This window comes from Petromyzon marinus, chromosome 40, assembly GCF_048934315.1.
Source record: "Petromyzon marinus isolate PM22_M1 ecotype Great Lakes invasive population chromosome 40, UKy_Petmar_22M1.pri1.0, whole genome shotgun sequence".
Classification (NCBI taxonomy): domain Eukaryota; kingdom Metazoa; phylum Chordata; class Hyperoartia; order Petromyzontiformes; family Petromyzontidae; genus Petromyzon; species Petromyzon marinus.
Genome location: NC_133706.1, coordinates 11,245,471 through 11,265,354, shown reverse-complemented (window position 1 = coordinate 11,265,354; position 19,884 = coordinate 11,245,471). Strand labels below are relative to the sequence as shown.

The window sequence follows — 19,884 nt, the reverse complement described above, 5'->3', positions numbered from 1 at the left end:
CGTCACGCTGGGGACGGCGGGGGGTGGGGACCTGACAGCCGATGGACACAACAATAATTCTAGACTGAGCCTCGCTCTTCCGTCGCCCTTATGCCACTGTCACTTAATGGAGTCACCATGCCCCTTGATTTAGTGCCGATTAATGGCCATGCTTGTGGGGAGTGTTGGCGCAGTTATTAGCACGCTGCGGTATGAACACAACGACCATTGTTCGATTCCCATCTATAACTAACTGCATTGGTGAGTGACATGTGACCAACCCATTACTCACCAGCATGGTGAAATAGTGTGTGATCAAACGACCCTGAAGGCCCACCGCTAACTTACACAATGCCGTTCGTTCTTGCAGACGAGGACCTCTACTCGGCGACCATGAGAGATTTCCTGGGGAGGAACCCAGGCATCTGCCGCAGCTCAGCTTCGCAAACCCTCGTCCGCACGGAGGACTCAGCCAAGTTCCTCAGGAGTACGCCGGCACCGCCTGTCCGTCTTTTGTAGTCTTTTTTTGTTTTCCATGACTTGCTGGTACCATTGTTTCAAAAACTACAGGGCTGCTGACGGCAGCAAAGTGCCGACACCTCCGATCTTCATGCGTCAACGAATGCTGCGCCGCGTCTATGCCCGTTTATGCATCGTAACACGTTTGGGAAACATCAGGCCGGCACTTGGCCCGTCTGTGTCGAATTAAATCAGCTCTGTAGAAGAGTATGGACGGTTATCTGTCAGGGCCAAACACGTTTGCAAATAGTTATCTTTCTTTATATTTTTTTGTCTCCCAAGTATTGGTGAACTCTTTGATCAATGTGGCTGGTTTTTAATAGGTCACATGCCTCAAAGCAATTATTTCCATTCATTCCTTTGGGTTCATGCGAGAATCTCTAAAAAACCTGCCACACACCTCTGAGCCACCTCAGCTCCAGGCCTATAACCCCTGGCAAGCTCTGTTGGTCATCCAAGTACATAACCCGACTCAACCCTGCTTGGCTTATGAGATCCGACGAGATCAGGTGCATTCAGGGTGGTTACATGCATCTCAGATAGGGCGATACAATCAGCTCCTGTGCAGGGGCTGATTGAATTGTTGCATTGCTGGACCACGAGAGGTGGCGATGGCTTGGGGCGGCCTTCATCCCGCAGAAGATAGGTCATGGCTGATGATGATAATCATCATCATCATAATGCAGGGCCATTGATAGGACGCTCTTGAAATGTAAACTAAACTATTTTTTTAAATTTTACCCGGTAAGGCCCCACTGAGCTGTATAGCTCTTTTTCAGAAACGACCTGGCCACAAATGATAGCTCAACGAAGTGAGAATGCCGAATGCCCATTTTAACAAACATTCGCAGGTCCCCTCATAGAAAACAAACAAGCTTGCAGGACCCTACTACGATGACATTGAGAGTGGAGATTGAAACAACCGTTCTGCGTGCTCCACCCGGGCGCGGGGGGCTCTACATTACAGATCCCACCTTCGTGGCCTCGGAGGTGGTGGAGCCCGGCGAGGGAGGGGGCGGCCGCCACGTGTACTTCTTCTTCACCGAGACGGCCATGGAGTACGACTACATCTTCCAGCCACGGGTGGCGCGCGTCGCTCGCGTCTGCACGGTGGGTCCCCTCCACCCAGCCACCTCACACCCCCTTGGTTCCAAGTCTCAACAAAACGTGAAACACTCGTGCACATTAGATCTTGAAAGAGACCATTCATGCGGCGAATTGAATCATCTTCTTCCTTTTGAGTTTTCTGCCTAAGGGCAGATTCTTGTTTCACTCCTCCGTCAGATTGTGTAGCCTGTTCTTCATTTTGTGTGGGTGTTCGTATGTTGAACTTCTTTCGCACCGTACATAGCCAACCATGCTAATCGGAGGTAGTGGGGAATGGACAACAGACCAAACACTGAAATCAGTTCTAAAGGCGTTTGTGGCTGCACTTTCAGCAAGTCATCGTGCAACGCATGTTTCTACCTCGTTACCTTTTCCTCAGCATCCTTTCCTTTGAAATCTTCGATTCAGCAAGGCCTCCCCTGCAACATTACGTCCAATCAGATCGTTTAGCTTCCTCTAAATTTATCAAATTATAGAAGATGGCAGTGCAGAAAAAGTAGTTGTTCTTATCCACACCATCCGACACCGGGCAAGTGTGGTGAGGCTTTGGCCAAATATCCCTCATGGCCTACAAGGTGTAAGGAGTCCCTCATTCAGCAGTGGATTGACAAAACGGGCTGTTCAATGCCTATGTTAGATGTCTAACTGGTACAAGTTAGACAACTTCCTTCATTCAGCAAGCCTTCCCTTTTGTAAATTTCCCCAAGCCACATATGTTTCCTTCTATGAATTGATTACACATCTATCCTCCTGCCCTTCTTCCTTGTTCTTCATGACTCGAAGATTTTCTCCGACTGATGTCACAACGCTCACACGACCTGGAGCTTAAAGGTTATGGGTCAGAATAACTGGAGAGACAAATAATGTTGTGCAATGTACAAACAATTTCGAAGGGATCCAGCATGTGGCTTTGAAGAGGGAAACCACTCAGAATATACCATTTAAGACGTATTAATTGAGACTGTGGAATGAGTTAATTTCGAAAAATAGGATTTATATGAACACATACAGATGCTGCCTTGCTGATGTATAGGGTGGAGTAGAGGTCTTTATTGTGCAGCTGAGTGATTCATGGCAATTCAACCGGTTGGACCTCAAAAAAGGGCTACTGCCAACTGCCGGCACTCAAGGAGGACCCACAAAAGACCATCACCGCCACGACACAATGCGGCCCATACCAGTTTAAAGCAATGCCTTTTGGGGTGGTAAATGCACTTACAGTATTTCGCCAAATGCCACAGTGGTTTGTGGAGGGATATCTCAAGCAGTGGACTACATTGACGACAGCCTAATCCGCACAGGGGCTTTGGGCGTGTGCGCTTGCAAGTATGTAGAGCTGCAAAATGGGACTTTCTTGCCAGGATCAAAGCATAAAAAATACGAATAGGTTTGACCCTTTGTGGCAATAAAACAGGAGGTGTTAAGATGTTGAAACACCAAAAAGTCCACAATAACCGCACGTACTTGTGGTGAACATGCAAAGAAAACATGCTCTGATAATATATACATTCTCTACGTGACTTTACCAAATAGAACCAAAGAGTATGGATCCTTGCAGTCACGAAAGCTTCAAATCTAGAATATATATTGTGTCTTTGTTCACCTTTTGGCGTCCTCTGGTCTGACACTGGTGAGACTAGGCCCTAAAGAAGGCTGATGTCTTTGGTGTGGTGTCGGAAAATCAGTATCAGAGCATGCTTGTTTGCATGTTAACCACAAGCACCGGATGTCCCAACCGTGCGCAGGGGGACAGTGGCGGGCAGCGCGTGCTGCAGAAGAGGTGGACCTCCTTCGTCAAGCTGCGGCTGGAGTGCTCGGTGGCCGAGTTGCAGCTGCCGTTCAGCATCCTGCGCGACGTGTCCACCCTGCGTCCCGCGCACTCCGGCGGGCACGGGGACGCCAGTGACGGCGACACGCGCTTCTACGCCCTGCTCTCCTCGCAGTGGTGAGGCCCCGCCGTGACGACTAGTGCCCGGGTGATGTAGGAGTCCATTCTTTACCTCGCTGATCTTGTCAAGGAGCGTAAATCATCGCGCGACACTCCGGCGGTCATCCTCGCAGCGGCAGTGGCTTTTTGGCTGCTGGCAATCGAACAAAGACGGTCACCACATCGCACGCTTTCAGATGCGCTTCTGCGGCCGTCTGGAACGCTCTTCGTTCCCATATTAGGAAGCACTTTTCAATCATCTAGATTTAAAACTCATTTCGTTAGAACTGAGTTTTGTATTTAGTTTGTCCATCCCCCGCACCTCCAATTAGCGTGGTTGGCAACGTAGAGTGCGAAAGAAGTTCAACATACATACACGCATTCAACGTCGATACCGCCATCAAAAGCGGCCGAGTTGAGGGCAGTCGGACCCAGTCGCCAAGCTAGGCGAGGCACAGGGTCAGCCTTGATGATAGGCATCCCCTTCCTGATGATATAAGTCAAAATGGGGAATATTCAGTTGCCGTATAGTGCAAATGTGTTATTGATTATACTTCAAAGAGCCACCTGCATTTGGAACTCCGCAAGCATTGCTTCGTACAAACACATTAACGGCAAGCTTGCCGTCATGTTGTGCGCTATTCCGATTGCACTATTGGCACCAAGTCTCGATAACCCATTTAGATCTTACTGCAGAGCAGTGCAATTCCTCGTGCTAGAGGATATTCCATGCAAGCGATATCGTAGTGCTACCTCTGAGATCCCTTCAGGTGACCTCCGGTCTACACAATAGAAGGCAGGACTGTTCCCAATCTACTTTGCCATTTGAGACTCACATTAATTATATGGCAGTGAAACCAATATTTACATTCTCAGAGCTGCAATTTGGTCCAATTAAGTAGGGAACCAATTATGTGGTTTTTAGGGTAGCCATTGGTGACCAGGCTGACACCATCAACTCTGCGACCCTTGAGAATCCGGCTTAAATGCAGGAGGCAGCTTAGATTTGAACACAGGATCGCAGCAGTGCCGGTTCAGCACCTGACCACTTATCCCAGCTTCGACCCCAGTGTCTCTCCTTGCACTGCCCCTCACCCCCCAGTGTCTCTCCCTGCACTGCCCCTCGCCCCCAGTGTCTCTCCCTGCACTGCCCCTCGCCCCCCAGTGTCTCTCCCTGCACTGCCCCTCACCCCCAGTGTCTCTCCCTGCACTGCCCCTTACCCCCCAGTGTCTCTCCCTGCACTGCCCCTCACCCCCCAGTGTCTCTCCCTGCACTGCCCCTCACCCCCCAGTGTCTCTCCTTGCACTGCCCCTCGCCCCCAGTGTCTCTCCCTGCACTGCCCCTCACCCCCCAGTGTCTCTCCCTGCACTGCCCCTCACCCCCCAGTGTCTCTCCTTGCACTGCCCCTCGCCCCCAGTGTCTCTCCCTGCACTGCCCCTCACCCCCCAGTGTCTCTCCCTGCACTGCCCCTCGCCCCCAGTGTCTCTCCCTGCACTGCCCCTCGCCCCCAGTGTCCCTCCCTGCACTGCCCCTCACCCCCCAGTGTCTCTCCCTGCATGTCCCAGCAGCCGTCTCTGTTTCCCTGCAGGGGAGCCCTCCCGTACTCGGCCGTCTGCGAGTACACGCTGAGCGACGTGGAGGAGGCCTTCGCTCGGCCGCCTAAAAGACCGTTCACCATCGGGCCGGCAGGCTCCACCAGAACCGTCGCTCTGAGCCCCGGCACGGTAAGCTCGCCACCGCCGCCGCGACCTCCCTACGCGGCGGGGAGCGAGTGGGGTCACCGCTCGCCCCGCCTCCTCCTCAGCCACGGCTCCCGCGGCGTTCATTACGTTTACGAAATGAGTGACGAAAATATCCATCAACGTTTTGTCGTTGAACCCGCCACCACCCGACACAGCCAACTAGTAAAGGATGTCACGTAAACAGAACGTGGCCAATTCGTCACTAGTACAGCACACCGGTGTGCTGGAGAGCCAAGCCACAACATTCACAATCTGAGTACGACGCTTCGCCAGTAATTACATCTAGCTTCATCAGGCGACAGCCAGCTGTACTAGTGACGAATTGGCATGTTCTGTTTAAGTGACATCCCTTACAAGTTGGCTGTCTCGGGTGATGACGGGGTTTAACGACGCATTTATATATTTACGCGATCTAACCCCAAAAAAACCTCTATTATGGATGATATTGGTCGCGAAAGCCTACGTGTTAAACATCAACGTTTTGTTTGTTTGAGTCGACACTGACCGCGAGTCGAGCGTGACGACGACTATGACGACTGCCGCCGCTCACCGGAGACCAGAGTCACGACCGGGAAGACGAAGTTCACGAGTCTGAACGAAGACGCCTACCGAGATGACTGAGTGAAATTCATCGACTGCGGTGCACCGAGAGAAACGGAGCATAGTAAAAGGCTAAATACGTATATTAACACCATTTAATGACTTCACCGATTGGCTGACTTGACAATACTTGGGGTAGAAGTTGCATGACCCACGCACCAACATTAAAAACATATCAGAGTGGACCGCACGTTTGACAGCTTTCGTAGACTGCACGAAGGGAATTATATTCTATTTCTGTGCATGACGGTAGCGATACGCTAGCCACAAGAGGGCTTCAGGAGAGAGTTCCTGTAGTTTTCCTTTTCCTCCATTACCAGAGCGCATTCCACAGTAGTTTACTTTCACGTAGTTTGGGTATCGTGACAACAGTTACACTGTGGCCTTTCTTACATTATCCGTTCGTAAAAGATGTGCGCATCGGCCTGTTAATGTTCTGACAGGGTCGATAGTTCCACCAGTGTCTACGAGAAGGAATGTCAAAGCCAGGAGGTGCAACGTTTCCGCCTCGAATGACAAGTTCCTTCTGGATGGTCCGCGTTCTTCCACAATTGTTCGCGAGCGTTCATCCGGATTCTGGGCGAGATTCTAGGACGGTGACAGCGCAAACCTCGAAAGGGAGGAATCGGCACTCGAGTTGGCAGCGAGGTCCGTGGCCGAGGTCTCGCTTGATGGGTGGGTGGTTGTCGTGGGTAAGTAAGCACGCCAACTCCCTTGGTGCCCCCCCACTGCCCCCCTCTCTCCGCGCAACAGTGCATCACTCCCAAACTGAGGGCTCTCGGTATCGAGTCGTCCCAGGACCTCCCGGACGACTACCTGGCGTGGATGCAGGACCACCCGAGGCTGCAGGAGACGCTGCGGCCTCGCGAAGGCCTCCCGCTGCTGCTGAGCCGCAGCCACGCGTACACGAGGGTGGCGACTGCCACGGCAACCGCGCTGGACAACCGCACGCACCTGATGCTCTACCTGGGCACCAGTAAGTGCGGCGCCGGCATCGACGTCACGATTATCGACGGTGCTCTCGTCGGCAACATCACTGCCACCATCACCAACACCGGCATCACTGCCATCGCAGCATCCATCACTTTAAAAAATCCCCATGGATCATCACCACCCCTACAATTACTACCGTAACCATAGAGCATCGCCATGGATCACCACTACCATCACCATCGCAAACACCACTTTCATCATCATCATAACGTCCATCACCAACACCATTAGCACATCACTATCACAGCTATCACCACTGTCACCACTACCATCATCACCACCATGATCATCATTATCATCACCTCCTTCACTATCACCAACATTACCATCACCATCAACAACCCTGCCATCATCATCACCAACTCCACCATCCTCATCACGACCATCACTGCCACCGCCGCCGTGACTCCTCACCGCGCGTGCCTGTGTCGCTGTGCCAGGAAACGGGTCGTTACACAAGGCGGTGCGTGTGGACGGGAAGACTCACATCGTCTCACAGACCCAGCTCTTCGCTCACAACGAATCCATCCTCAGCATCGTCGTGTCAGCCAGCACGGTACCGCCGGGGGAACGCGGAGAGAATGGTCCGAGCTCATCGTCATCGTCACCGCCACGATCATCATTGTTGCCATAATCACGTTCTGTGTTGTCTTGCCGTGTGTACGCATGCATGCACGTGCTGGCGGTGGTGCTGTTTGTGTGTGTGCCACTGTGTACAGGGCACGCTGTACGTGGCAGCCTTGTCTCGTACGGCTGTGCTACGTGTGTGCTGTGTATCCTGGCCGTAGGTGAACGTGTTGGTTCTGCTGTGCGCGCTGTGCCCGCGCTGTGCGTACAGGGCATGCTGTACGTGGCGGCCTCCTCAGGCGTGGCCCAGCTGTCTCTGCACGGCTGTGCCATGCACGGGGGCTGTGAGCGCTGCCTCCTGGCCCGAGACCCCTTCTGCGCCTGGGACACATCGCGATCCCTCTGCACGGCCGTGCGAGCAGGGGACTCCACACGGTGACCCCCACTGACCTCCGCCCAGTCCGGCACAACACCTACACGCACCCTTGGCTCCTAATTTCATTGCATATCATTCCGTTCTCTTTTCCAAAATTACATTTGCATTGGCTAAGCTGATATATCTCCCAGCATATTAGAATTAAATTCCGAATTTATTTTGGAGTACAAACGCTTTCATTCATTTAGTCAATTACGTTTTTTTAATTAATACATTGATTAGTGATGTCATGGAAATAAGACATTTCCACATTCAGAACTCTGTAGCCCTGCATTGCATCACCCAGCGTCAGAGAATGTTTCTGGAAGATGACGTTTCAGATCTAGCTCTTGAGGTCACTTTGATCGGTGCCCTCTACCCACACTCGGGACAAACCTGAGTGTCATGGTGGCGAGATGTTAACTACCTCGCCTGGTATACAGGAGGTCGTGGGTTTGATCCCGACCCCTACATATTTAGAGTTTGCATGTCTCTCCCCATGGTCGCGTGGATTTTTGTCTGGGTCCTCCGGTTTTTCCCTCCACATTTAGAATTAAGGCGCATTTAGAGTAATTGGCTGCACTTCATTTCCACGTGATATGGTTGCTTCCGAAAAAGATCTATATAGCTCAGTAGGCCTTACCTGGTAAAATTGAAAATAGTTTTTAACCTTGTATCTGCCCAGAAAAAGGTGTTCATTGCACACCAATCAAACTGGAATGTTTAAGTCTCAAATATGGAATGTCGCCATCTTAAGTGACAATCCAAATGTCACGTGATTTTTTTGTGTGCAGTCGTTGGTGATGGGGCTGAAATATCTTAAGCATATATTATAAATGCCTCATTTATCTGTATGATGAACATGTGCCACTGTCTTGTACAGCATCTTGAAATGCAGTTGCATTTTGATTAATAAGATTTGAAAATCCAAGGCTTTCCATCAGATTCTTCAGCTTCCTCCCACATAGCTGAAACAAAGGCAAGCAGTGTAGCCAGTATTAGCCAAATGTCGCATTGCTAAAAAAAAAAATCACCTTCAAATTACTCAATTGGGATTACAGCAGCAGCATCGCCCCCATACAGCTAAAATCTTTGGCAGGACCCTCCTGTAAATGATTCTTTGAGACTCAGTGAGGCTCTACTTGGCGAACGAGCACAATAATAATAATAAGTATTGCATCAGATTCTTTATTTAGACTGCAGGAGGAATCCCATGCGAAACTCTTTTTTCACGTAGGTGAAAAAATTTAATAAGAAATAATATAATAAAATAGAAATAAATAAATCACGTTTCGATTACAACACAAGCAATCATCATCAGGTGTGACAACCACAGCAATAATCTTTTTTTTTACTGACGTGGGAGAGATGCCGGAGTTAAGAGGGTTTATATAGGTCAGAGAGGGTGGTGGGGGGTGAATGAGGAGATGGTGGGGAGCGTTGCGTGTGCGATAATGTCTGAGATCATGAGACTGGGCAGAGGGGGGGGGAGTGGGCGGGGCTGTAACTAACCTGACGTGGTGTCAGGTGCGGAGAGGAGAGCAAAACGGCTCCAGTAAAACCTTGGATTGCGAGCATAATTCGTTCCGGAAACGTGTTTGTAATCCAAAGCACTCGTATATTTAAGCACTCGTATATCAGTTGTGATCACGTGACGCTCGACAGACAAAGCGTCTATACTACTACTCATATTGCAAGACCCTCGCTCGTTTATCAAATTAATATTTAAAATGTTTGCTCGTCTTGCAAAACACTCGAAGACCAAGTTACTCGCAATCCAAGGTTTTACTGTACACGATTGTTGATGTGAAGCAATTTTTCACAGATGTCCAGTCGGGGCAGGTGACCGCTGTGGAGTGAATGACTGGGGAGAAGTCTCCTCTTAAGCTGTGTCACTGCCGGTCCCTTGTGATGACTGCACCCACACCGATTCATTCGGTCAGACGCCGCCGAAGCGCTTATCCATGTCATTTCAATGTACTCGTCTTGGTTTCCGCGTTTACAGAGAGCTGCTTCAGAATCTCACGATGATGGAAAGCGACGTCGGTCTCAAGTGTGGCAGGAGAGGAGGTACGCACGTCCACGCAAGCCGTGTTTCCGGTGTCAGAGAATGCATGTATGTTGTTTGTATGTTGAACTTCTTTTCCACCGTATGTAGCCAGCTGCTCTAGTCGGAGGTGCAGGGGAAGGACAACAAACTAAACACCAAAAAGCAGTTCTAAAGAAATTAGTTTTCAATCTAGGTTTAAAAGTACATGTCTTCCTAATATTTGGAAGAGCGTTCCAGACGGCCGCAGAAGCGCATCTGAAAGCACTCTATGCGGTGTTCATCTTTGTTCAGTGGCTTGCCAAAAGCCGCTGCGAGGATGACTGAAGTTTGCGTGATGGTTTTAGCTTCTTGACAAGATCAGCAAGTTAATGCCGTGGAAGTTTGAGTAGATAGGCCAGATAATTTAACAGCAGTACCTTTTAATTTTTTTATTATTTTATTATTTTATTGTTTCCCTTCTATGTGACTTTACCGAAAGAACCAAGAATATAGCAGTACCTTTTGTTTACAATCATCACCATCGCCATCATAATCATCATCATTTACAGCTCTTAGTCAATCCACTGCATTGCTGGATGAGGGCCTTTCCAGAGCATCAGGGTTTTCGGAGTTTTAACCATACTTCACCACACTGGACAGTACAGGATGGTGAACTTACTCCATTCGTTATAATTGTTATGAAGAACAAAATTAGAAAGTTGTGAGCTCGAATCTGGTGGCAGGTGACTCAGCCAAAAATTCCAATGCAGTCAATGAACATTACGTGGGAAGTCAACGGTGGTTGTTCCCATGGACAGACTGGCTCCCGCCATAGTAACGGGGACATCGCGCCACTGGCTCTGGAGAGGCCGCCAGCAGACCAAACGCCTGATAAACCGCAGGGCTACCCGCCGAGCTGACATTCATTATCAAGACACTCGACACGCTCGCGCTGCCCGATAGAGCAAAATGTTCAGGGCGCCGATGTTCCAGTGGCCCGGAACGTTGGGCTGGAGTGGTGGAGTGCTGGCACGGCGGTTAAGCTGGTCAGCATTGGTTCGCGGCACTGCGCTACGAAACCTGCGAACAGACTTTTGATTGCCGGTCACGGCTAACATCTGTGGCGAGTGATATCTGACTTGGTCCTGCGAACCGCTGGCCGTGCTGCTTTTAGGATCTAAAACGAAACTTTTTTTTTATTTTACCAGGTAAGGCCCCACTGAGTTATGAAGCTCTTTTTCAGAAGTGACCTGGCCACAAATGATAGCTCAACGAAGTGGCTCATCGTCATCGTGTGGAAATTTAGAGCAGTCAAATAGTCTAAACGCGTGACGTTTCAAAATATGGAAAGGAAAATCGGAGGACCCGGAGAAAGAAAAAAAACACACGACCACGGGGAGAACACGCAAATTCCAAATATACAGCAGCAGCAGGCGTCAGGGTCGGAATCGAACCCATGACCTCCTGCATACCAGGCGAGGGAGTTAACATCTTTTGGGGAAAGCGGCACGGCGCCAAGCACCCCCCAGTCACCGTCGTGGTCCCTGCTTTGCAGGCGTTGCAGCTGCTGTCCCGCTCGTTCGATACGCTTGTGAGAGAAAGTGACAGCCGGCGGGGAAGTGGGCAATAATTCCAAACAACTTCGCCCTCCCCCACACACGGCTGTCCCTCAATGCCCCAGCGGAGTCTCCATGCCATGTGACTTCATGGTGATTCACAGGGACAGGCGGCGCGGTGGTTAGGGGGCGCTAGTTTGAACCCGCCGACCTAAGGTTGCATCCCGGGCGCAGGCAAACACCGGTGGCCAGCGATATCTAAACCGGTCCAGGGGCAACCCCGCCTTCACCAAGGCACACCGGCCCTTGCGGAGAAGTATGGTCGAACAATTGTCGAGTCCGACAGGTTGCAGTGAGGCCTTCAACCAGCAGTGCATTGACAAAGGGGCTATACATTTAATCAAATGTGATTACCTTTAAAAATAAAACTGTAAATCTAAAAATAAGCACCACCGCCAAATCTCTCCCTCTATCTCTCGGTCGGCCGAGTACCGATCGGCATACTTGCTACGTGCAGTGCAGAGACGTATGCAGTATCAATTCCATCACAATTACTGGTGCCGTCACCACCAGGAGCCATCTGCGGCATTTTCAACAGCGCCACGATCATAATCGTCGGTGCCGTCACCAGCCTGACCGTCCCCCCCCCCCCTCTTTATATAATATTTATATTATAATTGTATTATTCATATTATTATATTATTATGGTATCTATATTTGTATCATATTATCCAGGTTATTATTGTATGTTATTTATATCATTATTAGATTATTTACACAACTCTTTTGTTATCGTACTACCAATATTATTATTTTATGATTATATTATTTGTTATGGTTTAAGGGTAATATTATTCATATAACTATTTTATCATTATTTTTTTATTTTACTGCTATAAATATCCACGTGATAAGCCACTTCGTTGGGCTATCATTTGTGGCCGGGTCGCTTTTGAAAAAAGAGTTACATACCTCAGTGCGCTTTACCTGGTAAGATAAAAATTCGTTTCGTTTTATTTGTGTATTTTTTTAAAGAGTTAGTTGTTCACCTTTCCTAAACTTTGCACTCCTATCGTGTTTTCCTATTGTTTGCTGTTACAACGTTCTGACCCTCACTCACCGGACATCTGTAAAAAAAGAGCTTCATAGCTCATTGGATTCCTCCAGCCTAGATAAACATTCTGATTTTCTCGCCAGTGCCGAAGACCGGCCGGAGCATGGTGGCCGCAGGCGGAAGCGGCGATGTCGCGAACGCCGCCGACGTAGACGGCGGCCGCCGGCGGCCGCTGTCGGAGCGGCCCGCGCCGGGCGCGCTTCTCGTCGCGCTGGGCGCGCTGGTCGCAGCGTCGCTGTGCGTGCCGGCGCTGACCGCGTGCTGGTGCTGCCTGCGCCCGGGCGGCATGGCGCGCCGCCTGGGCAAGGGCGTGAGCCACGAGCCGCTGGACCAGCAGCCGCGCGGCAAGGGCGCGGCGACCAACGGCCACGCCGGCGTCATCGCCGCCGCCGCCGCCGCCGCCGCTGCCGCCGCCGGCGGCGACTCCTCCTCGTCCTGCTACGACCGCGACGCGAACGGCGCCACCGTCGCGGAGAGCTCCAACGGCGTGACGCGAGTCGCTCCGCTGGCGGGGGCAGAGGAGCTCCTCTAGACATCGGCGTCGCTCTGGCGCAGATTTTGAGGTTTTTTTTAAATTTAGATCTCCGAAAGGTTTTTTTTTCTTTCAAAATTCCCCCCCTCTTAGGAGCGTTGCAGACCTTCTTCGCGGACGGGTGACAACGCCAGTGAATTGCACCGCCGAGCCCGTCGCAGCGTTGAAGGTAAAAGTGCGGCCCTGCGATTTGATGTCTCACGTCGCCCCCCCCCCCCTCCACCCCCCCCCCCATCCCCCCGACTGGTGGAAGTGCCTCCTCACACTCTTTGAGGGAGCTCTGAGAAGGCGCCTCCAGAGGCCCCTTCGCCTGCTCTTCCACACCTGGCCCAACGTCTCGTGTAGGAGGGGGCGGGAGTAGACACACTTCACCCCACCGCACGCGGCCTGCCGGGCGACTCACTGCCGCGTGCCCATTCAGACCGCCGAGTGGACAGAGACGGTGGCGGAGAGCGGGCAGGGAGGAGGGGTCGGGTTCGTGAAGTTGCCTCGTTGTTTCAACTGGCGCGCCGTGAGATGGAGCCGAAGTGGGGACCTGTGGATGCCGAGTGCGGTGACCTGAGCGTGACACCGAAGCAGCAGCAGCAGCAGCAGTAGCGCAGCATGGAAGGGTCTGCACGACATTGGACTGCGGCTCGAGGCACCGCGAATGGAGGGAAGATGTGTGGATTATAACAACTTGGGAGGAAAGTGCTCAGGGAAAGTGTTAGATTTGTTTTTCACCACCAATCAGCCGGTGTGGTTGACCCGATGCCTTCACTTTCAAGAAAATTATTCGGGTATCCTGAAAATGTGCGTGCGCATCACTGTGCCCCCCCAAAACCCAATGACTTGAACATCCGTCGAGGACGGATAACGAAGAGGATCCCCCACGTGACATCGACGACGATGACGACGATGATTTTCATCACAAGTCCCAACATGATCCGTCCCTCTTAGCGCACCGCACGATGCTCCCCTGCCCTCCACATGCCGGCATCGATGCCGGCCACTTTGCGATCCATCGCCAAGTCCAAATCTATCGGACACGCGTTCTGTACCGGCAGGCAGCACATTCCGCACCAGGGCCCCGCGTCCTGCAGCGCTTCCTACTGCCCCGACATCAAGTCAAAACTTAAGAACTTCGCTTGTCACCGATGTCGGTGCATCTTCAAGGCTACGTTGCTCGCCGAACCTGCAGCGCGGCGCAGACGAGCAAGCATCCCTTGGCGAGCCCCGTGCGGGAAGGCACCGGCGTCTGGTCGCCGTGCAGCTGACGGTTCCTTGAGCTGGGCCGCATGGGCGTTGGGGACATGGGCTCCGTGTACGGAAGCCTCCCGTGGCACCAGATCGAGTGGTGCGCGCGCGTCTTGAGAGTCGTGCAGCAGCAGCCGCCGCCCCTCCCTTCGGCCTGGCGGCTCCTGCTGCGGCACCCTTTGGTCTGTCCGGAGCTGTCTCCATTTCTCTCCAGCCATCTCCTTCTGGACGCTGCTTGCTTACTGCCTTTTTCTACAGCTGTCACCTGCTGTCACACGCTGTCCACTCTTATCTGCTGCGCACTGCTTTTCCCGCTATATCCTTTTGCCATTTGCTGTTCCGTCCTCGTCCTGCTGCACCCCTGCCATCCCGTCATTGGCTGCGCTGCTGTACCATGCTGCACGCTGCCATCCCTTGCTGTCTCCAACTCTCTCTTGCTGTCCTTCTCTATAACCTGCACTAATCCCTGCCGTCCCTGGCTTCCTGGTGCTGCACTGATGTTCGCCCCTTGCTGTTCCCTCTTGGGCCCCATGTAAACAGGGTATTCCTGGCCACCCAGTACGTCGCTGTATCATCTGTCATCGATGCTTTTGTCTGATATTCTTGAGCCGGGGTGTATGTTTGCGCCACTTGGCGGGGGGTGGGGTATTTATCTCGCGACATGTCACGTAATGTATTTCGTTGTTCGTCTCATTGTATTTATTTATAATTCCTTCCAAGTGTTTGATTTCGGTGCCTTAGTTTGGGCTTCCCCCCACTATCTCCGAGCCCCATTTTTGGGACCACCTCTCCGCACATTCGCCGCCGGTCGGCGGGGGTCGCCGTGGCGAAGTGACCGCCCGGCGGTCGAAGCTGATCGCCGGCCCTCCCCGCGCCTCCGCCACGCGTCCCCCGGACACCGCGCGGCGAGAGACCAAACAAAAACACTTTGGGTAGCGGCGAAGTCGCCGAATGATTCGGTCGCGGCCGGCGGCGCGCCACCGCACACTCGCGACCTCGCAGACGTCTGCGAGCGCTCACGCGGGCCTGCGGAGTATTTATTGTGAACCTCGAATGTGAACGATGCTGCCACCCGTAACCGCGACGCTCCCGCGTAGGTTTTCTCGCTCGCTCCCGACGAGCTTCTCCGGCGCGTGGCGACGTTTTGCCGCGCGCGCCAGGAGCACCTTCAGGAGAGATTCAGTTCGGGATTTAATTCCCGAGGAAGCTCCCGGCACGCGGAGCGATACGCCGGGCTTTAGGCCGAAGCGTACGGGCGGTTACGAGCCGAACAACACATCGGAGAGCTCCGCAGCCGCTGCGTGACAGAAGCCTCCCAATCGTCTCTGCACGAGTTGCAGATCCGCGCCGGCGATGTGCAGATGCTGCCGCCTCGAGCCCTTCGCCGTGGCTTTCCCCGACGTTTAGAAACGCGACCGCCGGGCGTCCTCCTCCATCGCGTGGGGGAGGAATCGGCTGGGCGGCTGAGTCACTCGCAGAGATTCACCTCGCGCCGGTGTCCTTTCGCTTAACCCGGGAGGCGATCGCACGCCTTGGCGGGGTCAGGGGTCAAGGCAGCCCACAGGCGCGCTCTTGGCTAAGCGCCGGAGCGTCGTTCCGCACCAAGCCGGCGACGTTTCGCTCCGCCGGCTTTGTTGACGAGCCCCAAAATTCTTCTTTGTCTCTTGCAACTGAGCTCCGTGAGAGAAATAGTTGCGAGGCGTCATTTGAAATGGGTTTTCGACTCGACTGGCTACACAATTCCAACGACGTCACGGCACCGCTAATGAATTATATCTCTGTGACAGCGGGCAGTGCAGTTTAGTCATAATAACACTTCCCACATAGATAATTCTGGGGGGGGGAGGGGGGGGATTTTAAAGCTCTGACGTCACGCCTGGCCTTGGGGGAGTGGGCACAATCATCAAGGCCAACTCGGTCACACGGATGAGAGGAGGCGCCAGATATTTGTGAACATGGGGAAACTTCGTATCTGTTTACACAACTTTTACACACGCGTCATACGGCATGTGAATATAATGAGCTACACACGAGTCGCTGATGCACAGCACGTCGGAAGTCGCGGCACACTATTATGAATCGCGAGTTATGTTTTTGGGGCTGCGGCCACGTAATCAGCCCAATTATTTGTGGTGTAACCTTCAAGCGCTGGACACAGTCAAAACAAATGAAAAAATGTCGCGCTGCGTACAAAGCGTCTGAACCACCGGAGCTCTCACTGCCGAATGTAGCAGCGATGAAATGTGCAACGTTTAGCCTGGAACTGCGTCAAGCCATCCTCGGGTCAGATCCCAGCGAGTGAGAGTCACTGCGCCACCTGTCCTGGCTTCTTAATTAACTGTTCATGACCTCACGGGAATAACCCCGATTTCAACTGGATATTAACCATTACAAATGAATTTAATCTAATTTCATCATAATTTACCCAGACTGACGATTAACATTATACGCGTTGCTCATTGTAACCACTCGCGAATATACTGTACTCGTAAGCCTGTGGCAGAGGTTAGCAATATTGGTCGGAGTCAATTTGTGAAGGAGGCGAGCATACACGCGGGAGCACACACATTAGAGTGCAACCAGGGATTTGGCGGTGTCGCCCCCTTGCTGTTCACCACGCCACCTCGCCCGTTGTTTGCGCACGGCGGTCACCCCCCCCCCCCCCACCGCACGAGCACTGCCCAGCCTCGAGCCCTGCTCAGCTTCCGAGATCCGATGGGGCCGCGCCGCATTTCAGGGCGATTGGGTCACCCGGTAGGGGTCGGCACTCTGTGGCTAGGGAGCCGCGTGCGTCTCCTTGCGGACCGCTTCGTGACGCCGTGCGACGAACGCGACGAACGCGCGCGCGCATCGCGGCTCTTGGGATATTGAGTGGTGCACCGAATTCGAAGGAAAAAAAGATGTCTCTGCTTGTTATGTTGGTTGTCGAGCCCCACCGGTCTTAGGTCACATGGGGACCCGAGTTTGAGGTGGGGGGGGGGAAGAATTTCACGCCTGAACAGGGGTGCAAAATGGTACGAAAAGTCGGGAATTGGCATCGGCTTCGCGTGTCCGTCTGTTGTGTTGGGCCACGTTTCACGGTTGGCCACGTACGGTGCGAAAGAAGTTCACCATACATACAACATACATACATACATGCAACGTACACAACACGTTCATTGGTTGCATTTCCTGGCCTGTGCACCGAGCTCGCAAGATGTCGGTGCGGAGTGACCCCCACTCGTCAAATTCCACTGCATGATAAAGAAATGAAAACGTGTCACCGTGTCTCTGCATGCTTGCCCACCGTGTGTAACGCAAGTCAGGCCGCATCCCCCGATGTCATGCCGCTCATTCGATGATGTACAGACTCGATGGGCGTTGTGTTGGTCGACCGCAAGCTACACGGACGTTTGCGGTGCACTATTTAGTCTGCCCACTCCGACTGCAGAGGACATCGTGAAAGCCGGACTTGTTTTTCGTATATATATAAAAAACGTTATCGTTCAGCGTCATGGATAAATTTGCTGCCTTTTTGTTCTCAAATCAAACGGCCGCGAGCACCACGGAAGGAGAAGCCCGTTACGCGCGAGCGCTCGCTCGTGGGTGCGTATCGCAGTGTCCTCGTGGCTCAGACACGGAATGGAAGTGGGGTTGGTGTGGTTTTTGTGTGCGGTTGTGCCGGTGGTGGTGGTGGTGTTGCCGGTTGTGCGCTGTCGTATGTGGTTGTGAAAGTAGGTCCCCTGGTTATTGTTGCTGTTGTTCATCTGCATTAAACATTCACGACGTTTGGAGTCGGCTCAAGGTTTCGTTTCCCACCTCCTCCCGAGTCACAGGAAGCTTGCGCCGAACAGCTTCCTTATCCACAACGAAGGTTACTTAGGGTTAGATCGCGGAAATACAAATGTCTCGTTAACCCACCACCACCTGACACAGACAATTGGTACCAATTAGTTCAGCACAACGGTGTGTTGGAGAGTAAATGATTGTCACGTTTTGTTTACGTGGCAAAGCTTTCTAATTGGCTGCGTCGGGTGGCGGCGGGTTTTACGACGCATTTATATATTTTACGCGCTCTAACCCAAGATAACCTCGACCGTGAATAATATTGCTCGCGAAATCCCTGCCACGTGTGGCAGTGGGCCCCCAATGGAGCAAATGAAACGGTGGGGGTGCCCATGCACCAATTTCCAGCCACCCCACACCCCTCCGTTTGTAGCCCGGCACCTGGGGCCCGGTGCAGTTGCGCCTCCTGCGCCCTCGATATCCACGCCACTGTCCGTAGCAACAGTGAGAAGGTCTATGCCCGACTTTAGAAAGACCAACGAACTTGACATTTTTGGGTTGACTCCCACCTCGGTCAGAAGTCACACGCGCAGGCGCAGAACACATCTCTGGATTGGAAACAAATGCGACCATTGGCCACAGACCGCGCAGAACGAGAGAGGAAGTCGGCGGCCCAGACACAGAAGGCTGCCAACTCACACACACAGAGGCAAAAAAATATCCACCGTACAGCAATCGTCAGACTTGGGGGCAAGTGCTTTAGCAAGCACCGATTAAGGGATGGCACAGCGCACAAGGGGGTGGGGGCACCACGCATTTGTCTCCTCAGTGTTGATGTTTTACACACCACACCAGGTACCGATTTAAGGCTGAGTCGACCTAAGGGAGGCCCAGGACCGGTTCAGATATTCGTCACCGATGTTGGAACAGAGGACACACTATCCGAGATACACAGAACTCACGAACCTGTGGCCACAGAACAATGTACGTTGAACTTCTTTCGCACCCTACGTAGCCAACGGTGCTAATCGGAGTTGCGAGGGAGGGACAACAACCCCTCTGTATGGACAACACGCACAACCCAAGCGGCACAACCCAAGTGGCACGAGACACGGGGGGACAAGCCCGTGGGAAGGCAGGCGAGAGGGCAGCAGTGCTCGGCGCAAGCAGCGCGCAAGGTACAGGAGCTCCCTCTCGAGGCACGGCCGCTGATGTGCAGCGAGCTGGGTTCAGAGACGCCCCGGGGACGAGTGGAAGAGGCTGGTGTCGGAGGGGAGAGGCTGTGGCCACCCCACGCCACTCTGGCAGCCCCTGCTGCTCGGGACATGCGCAACCCACGATCAACTATATTTTTTTATTATTTAACCAGGTAAGGCCCACTTGAGCCATATAGCTCTTTTTGAGAAGCGAACTCTGGCCACAAATGATAGCTCAACGAGGTGGGCTTATTATCATGTGGACATTTCTAGAATCAACGCAAGTTGATTCTAAATGCGGAGGGAAAACCCAGAGGACCCAGAGGAAAATCCACACGACCACGGGGAGAGGGAACAAGCGGACTCCAAATATACACAACCTCCTGTATACCAGGCAAAGAAGTTAACATCTTAGCCACCACGACACAGCGACCTTCCCACAGATCACCGCGCCTCATGCTAACATCTGCAGGTTTTCTCGGCACCCCCGTCTCCAGTTCCTCTCGGATGGGGGGGGGGCAGTAGAGCAGTTGTGTGGGGAGGCCACCGTAGCAGCGATCTACCGCGAAGGGAGAGAAAACGTTTGGTGGTTCAGGGCTGTACGGC

The 19,884-nt window shown here is 52.6% G+C and overlaps 1 protein-coding gene across 2 annotated transcripts in view; it reads left to right on the top strand.

The window, feature by feature from the left end:
- Positions 1 to 18,090, top strand: part of LOC116950789 (semaphorin-4D-like) — a 36,276-nt gene extending 18,186 nt beyond the window's left edge. For both annotated transcript variants that reach the window (XM_032968854.2, XM_076073136.1), the window contains 9 exons: positions 350 to 466; positions 1,466 to 1,608; positions 3,351 to 3,550; positions 5,122 to 5,257; positions 6,629 to 6,851; positions 7,309 to 7,424; positions 7,707 to 7,870; positions 9,856 to 9,920; positions 12,633 to 18,090. In XM_032968854.2, the coding sequence (XP_032824745.2) occupies positions 350 to 466; positions 1,466 to 1,608; positions 3,351 to 3,550; positions 5,122 to 5,257; positions 6,629 to 6,851; positions 7,309 to 7,424; positions 7,707 to 7,870; positions 9,856 to 9,920; positions 12,633 to 13,081 (1,613 nt within the window). In that variant the 3' untranslated portion in view covers positions 13,082 to 18,090. The remainder of the gene's footprint in view (positions 1 to 349; positions 467 to 1,465; positions 1,609 to 3,350; positions 3,551 to 5,121; positions 5,258 to 6,628; positions 6,852 to 7,308; positions 7,425 to 7,706; positions 7,871 to 9,855; positions 9,921 to 12,632) is intronic.
- The last annotated feature ends 1,794 nt before the right edge of the window (positions 18,091 to 19,884 follow it).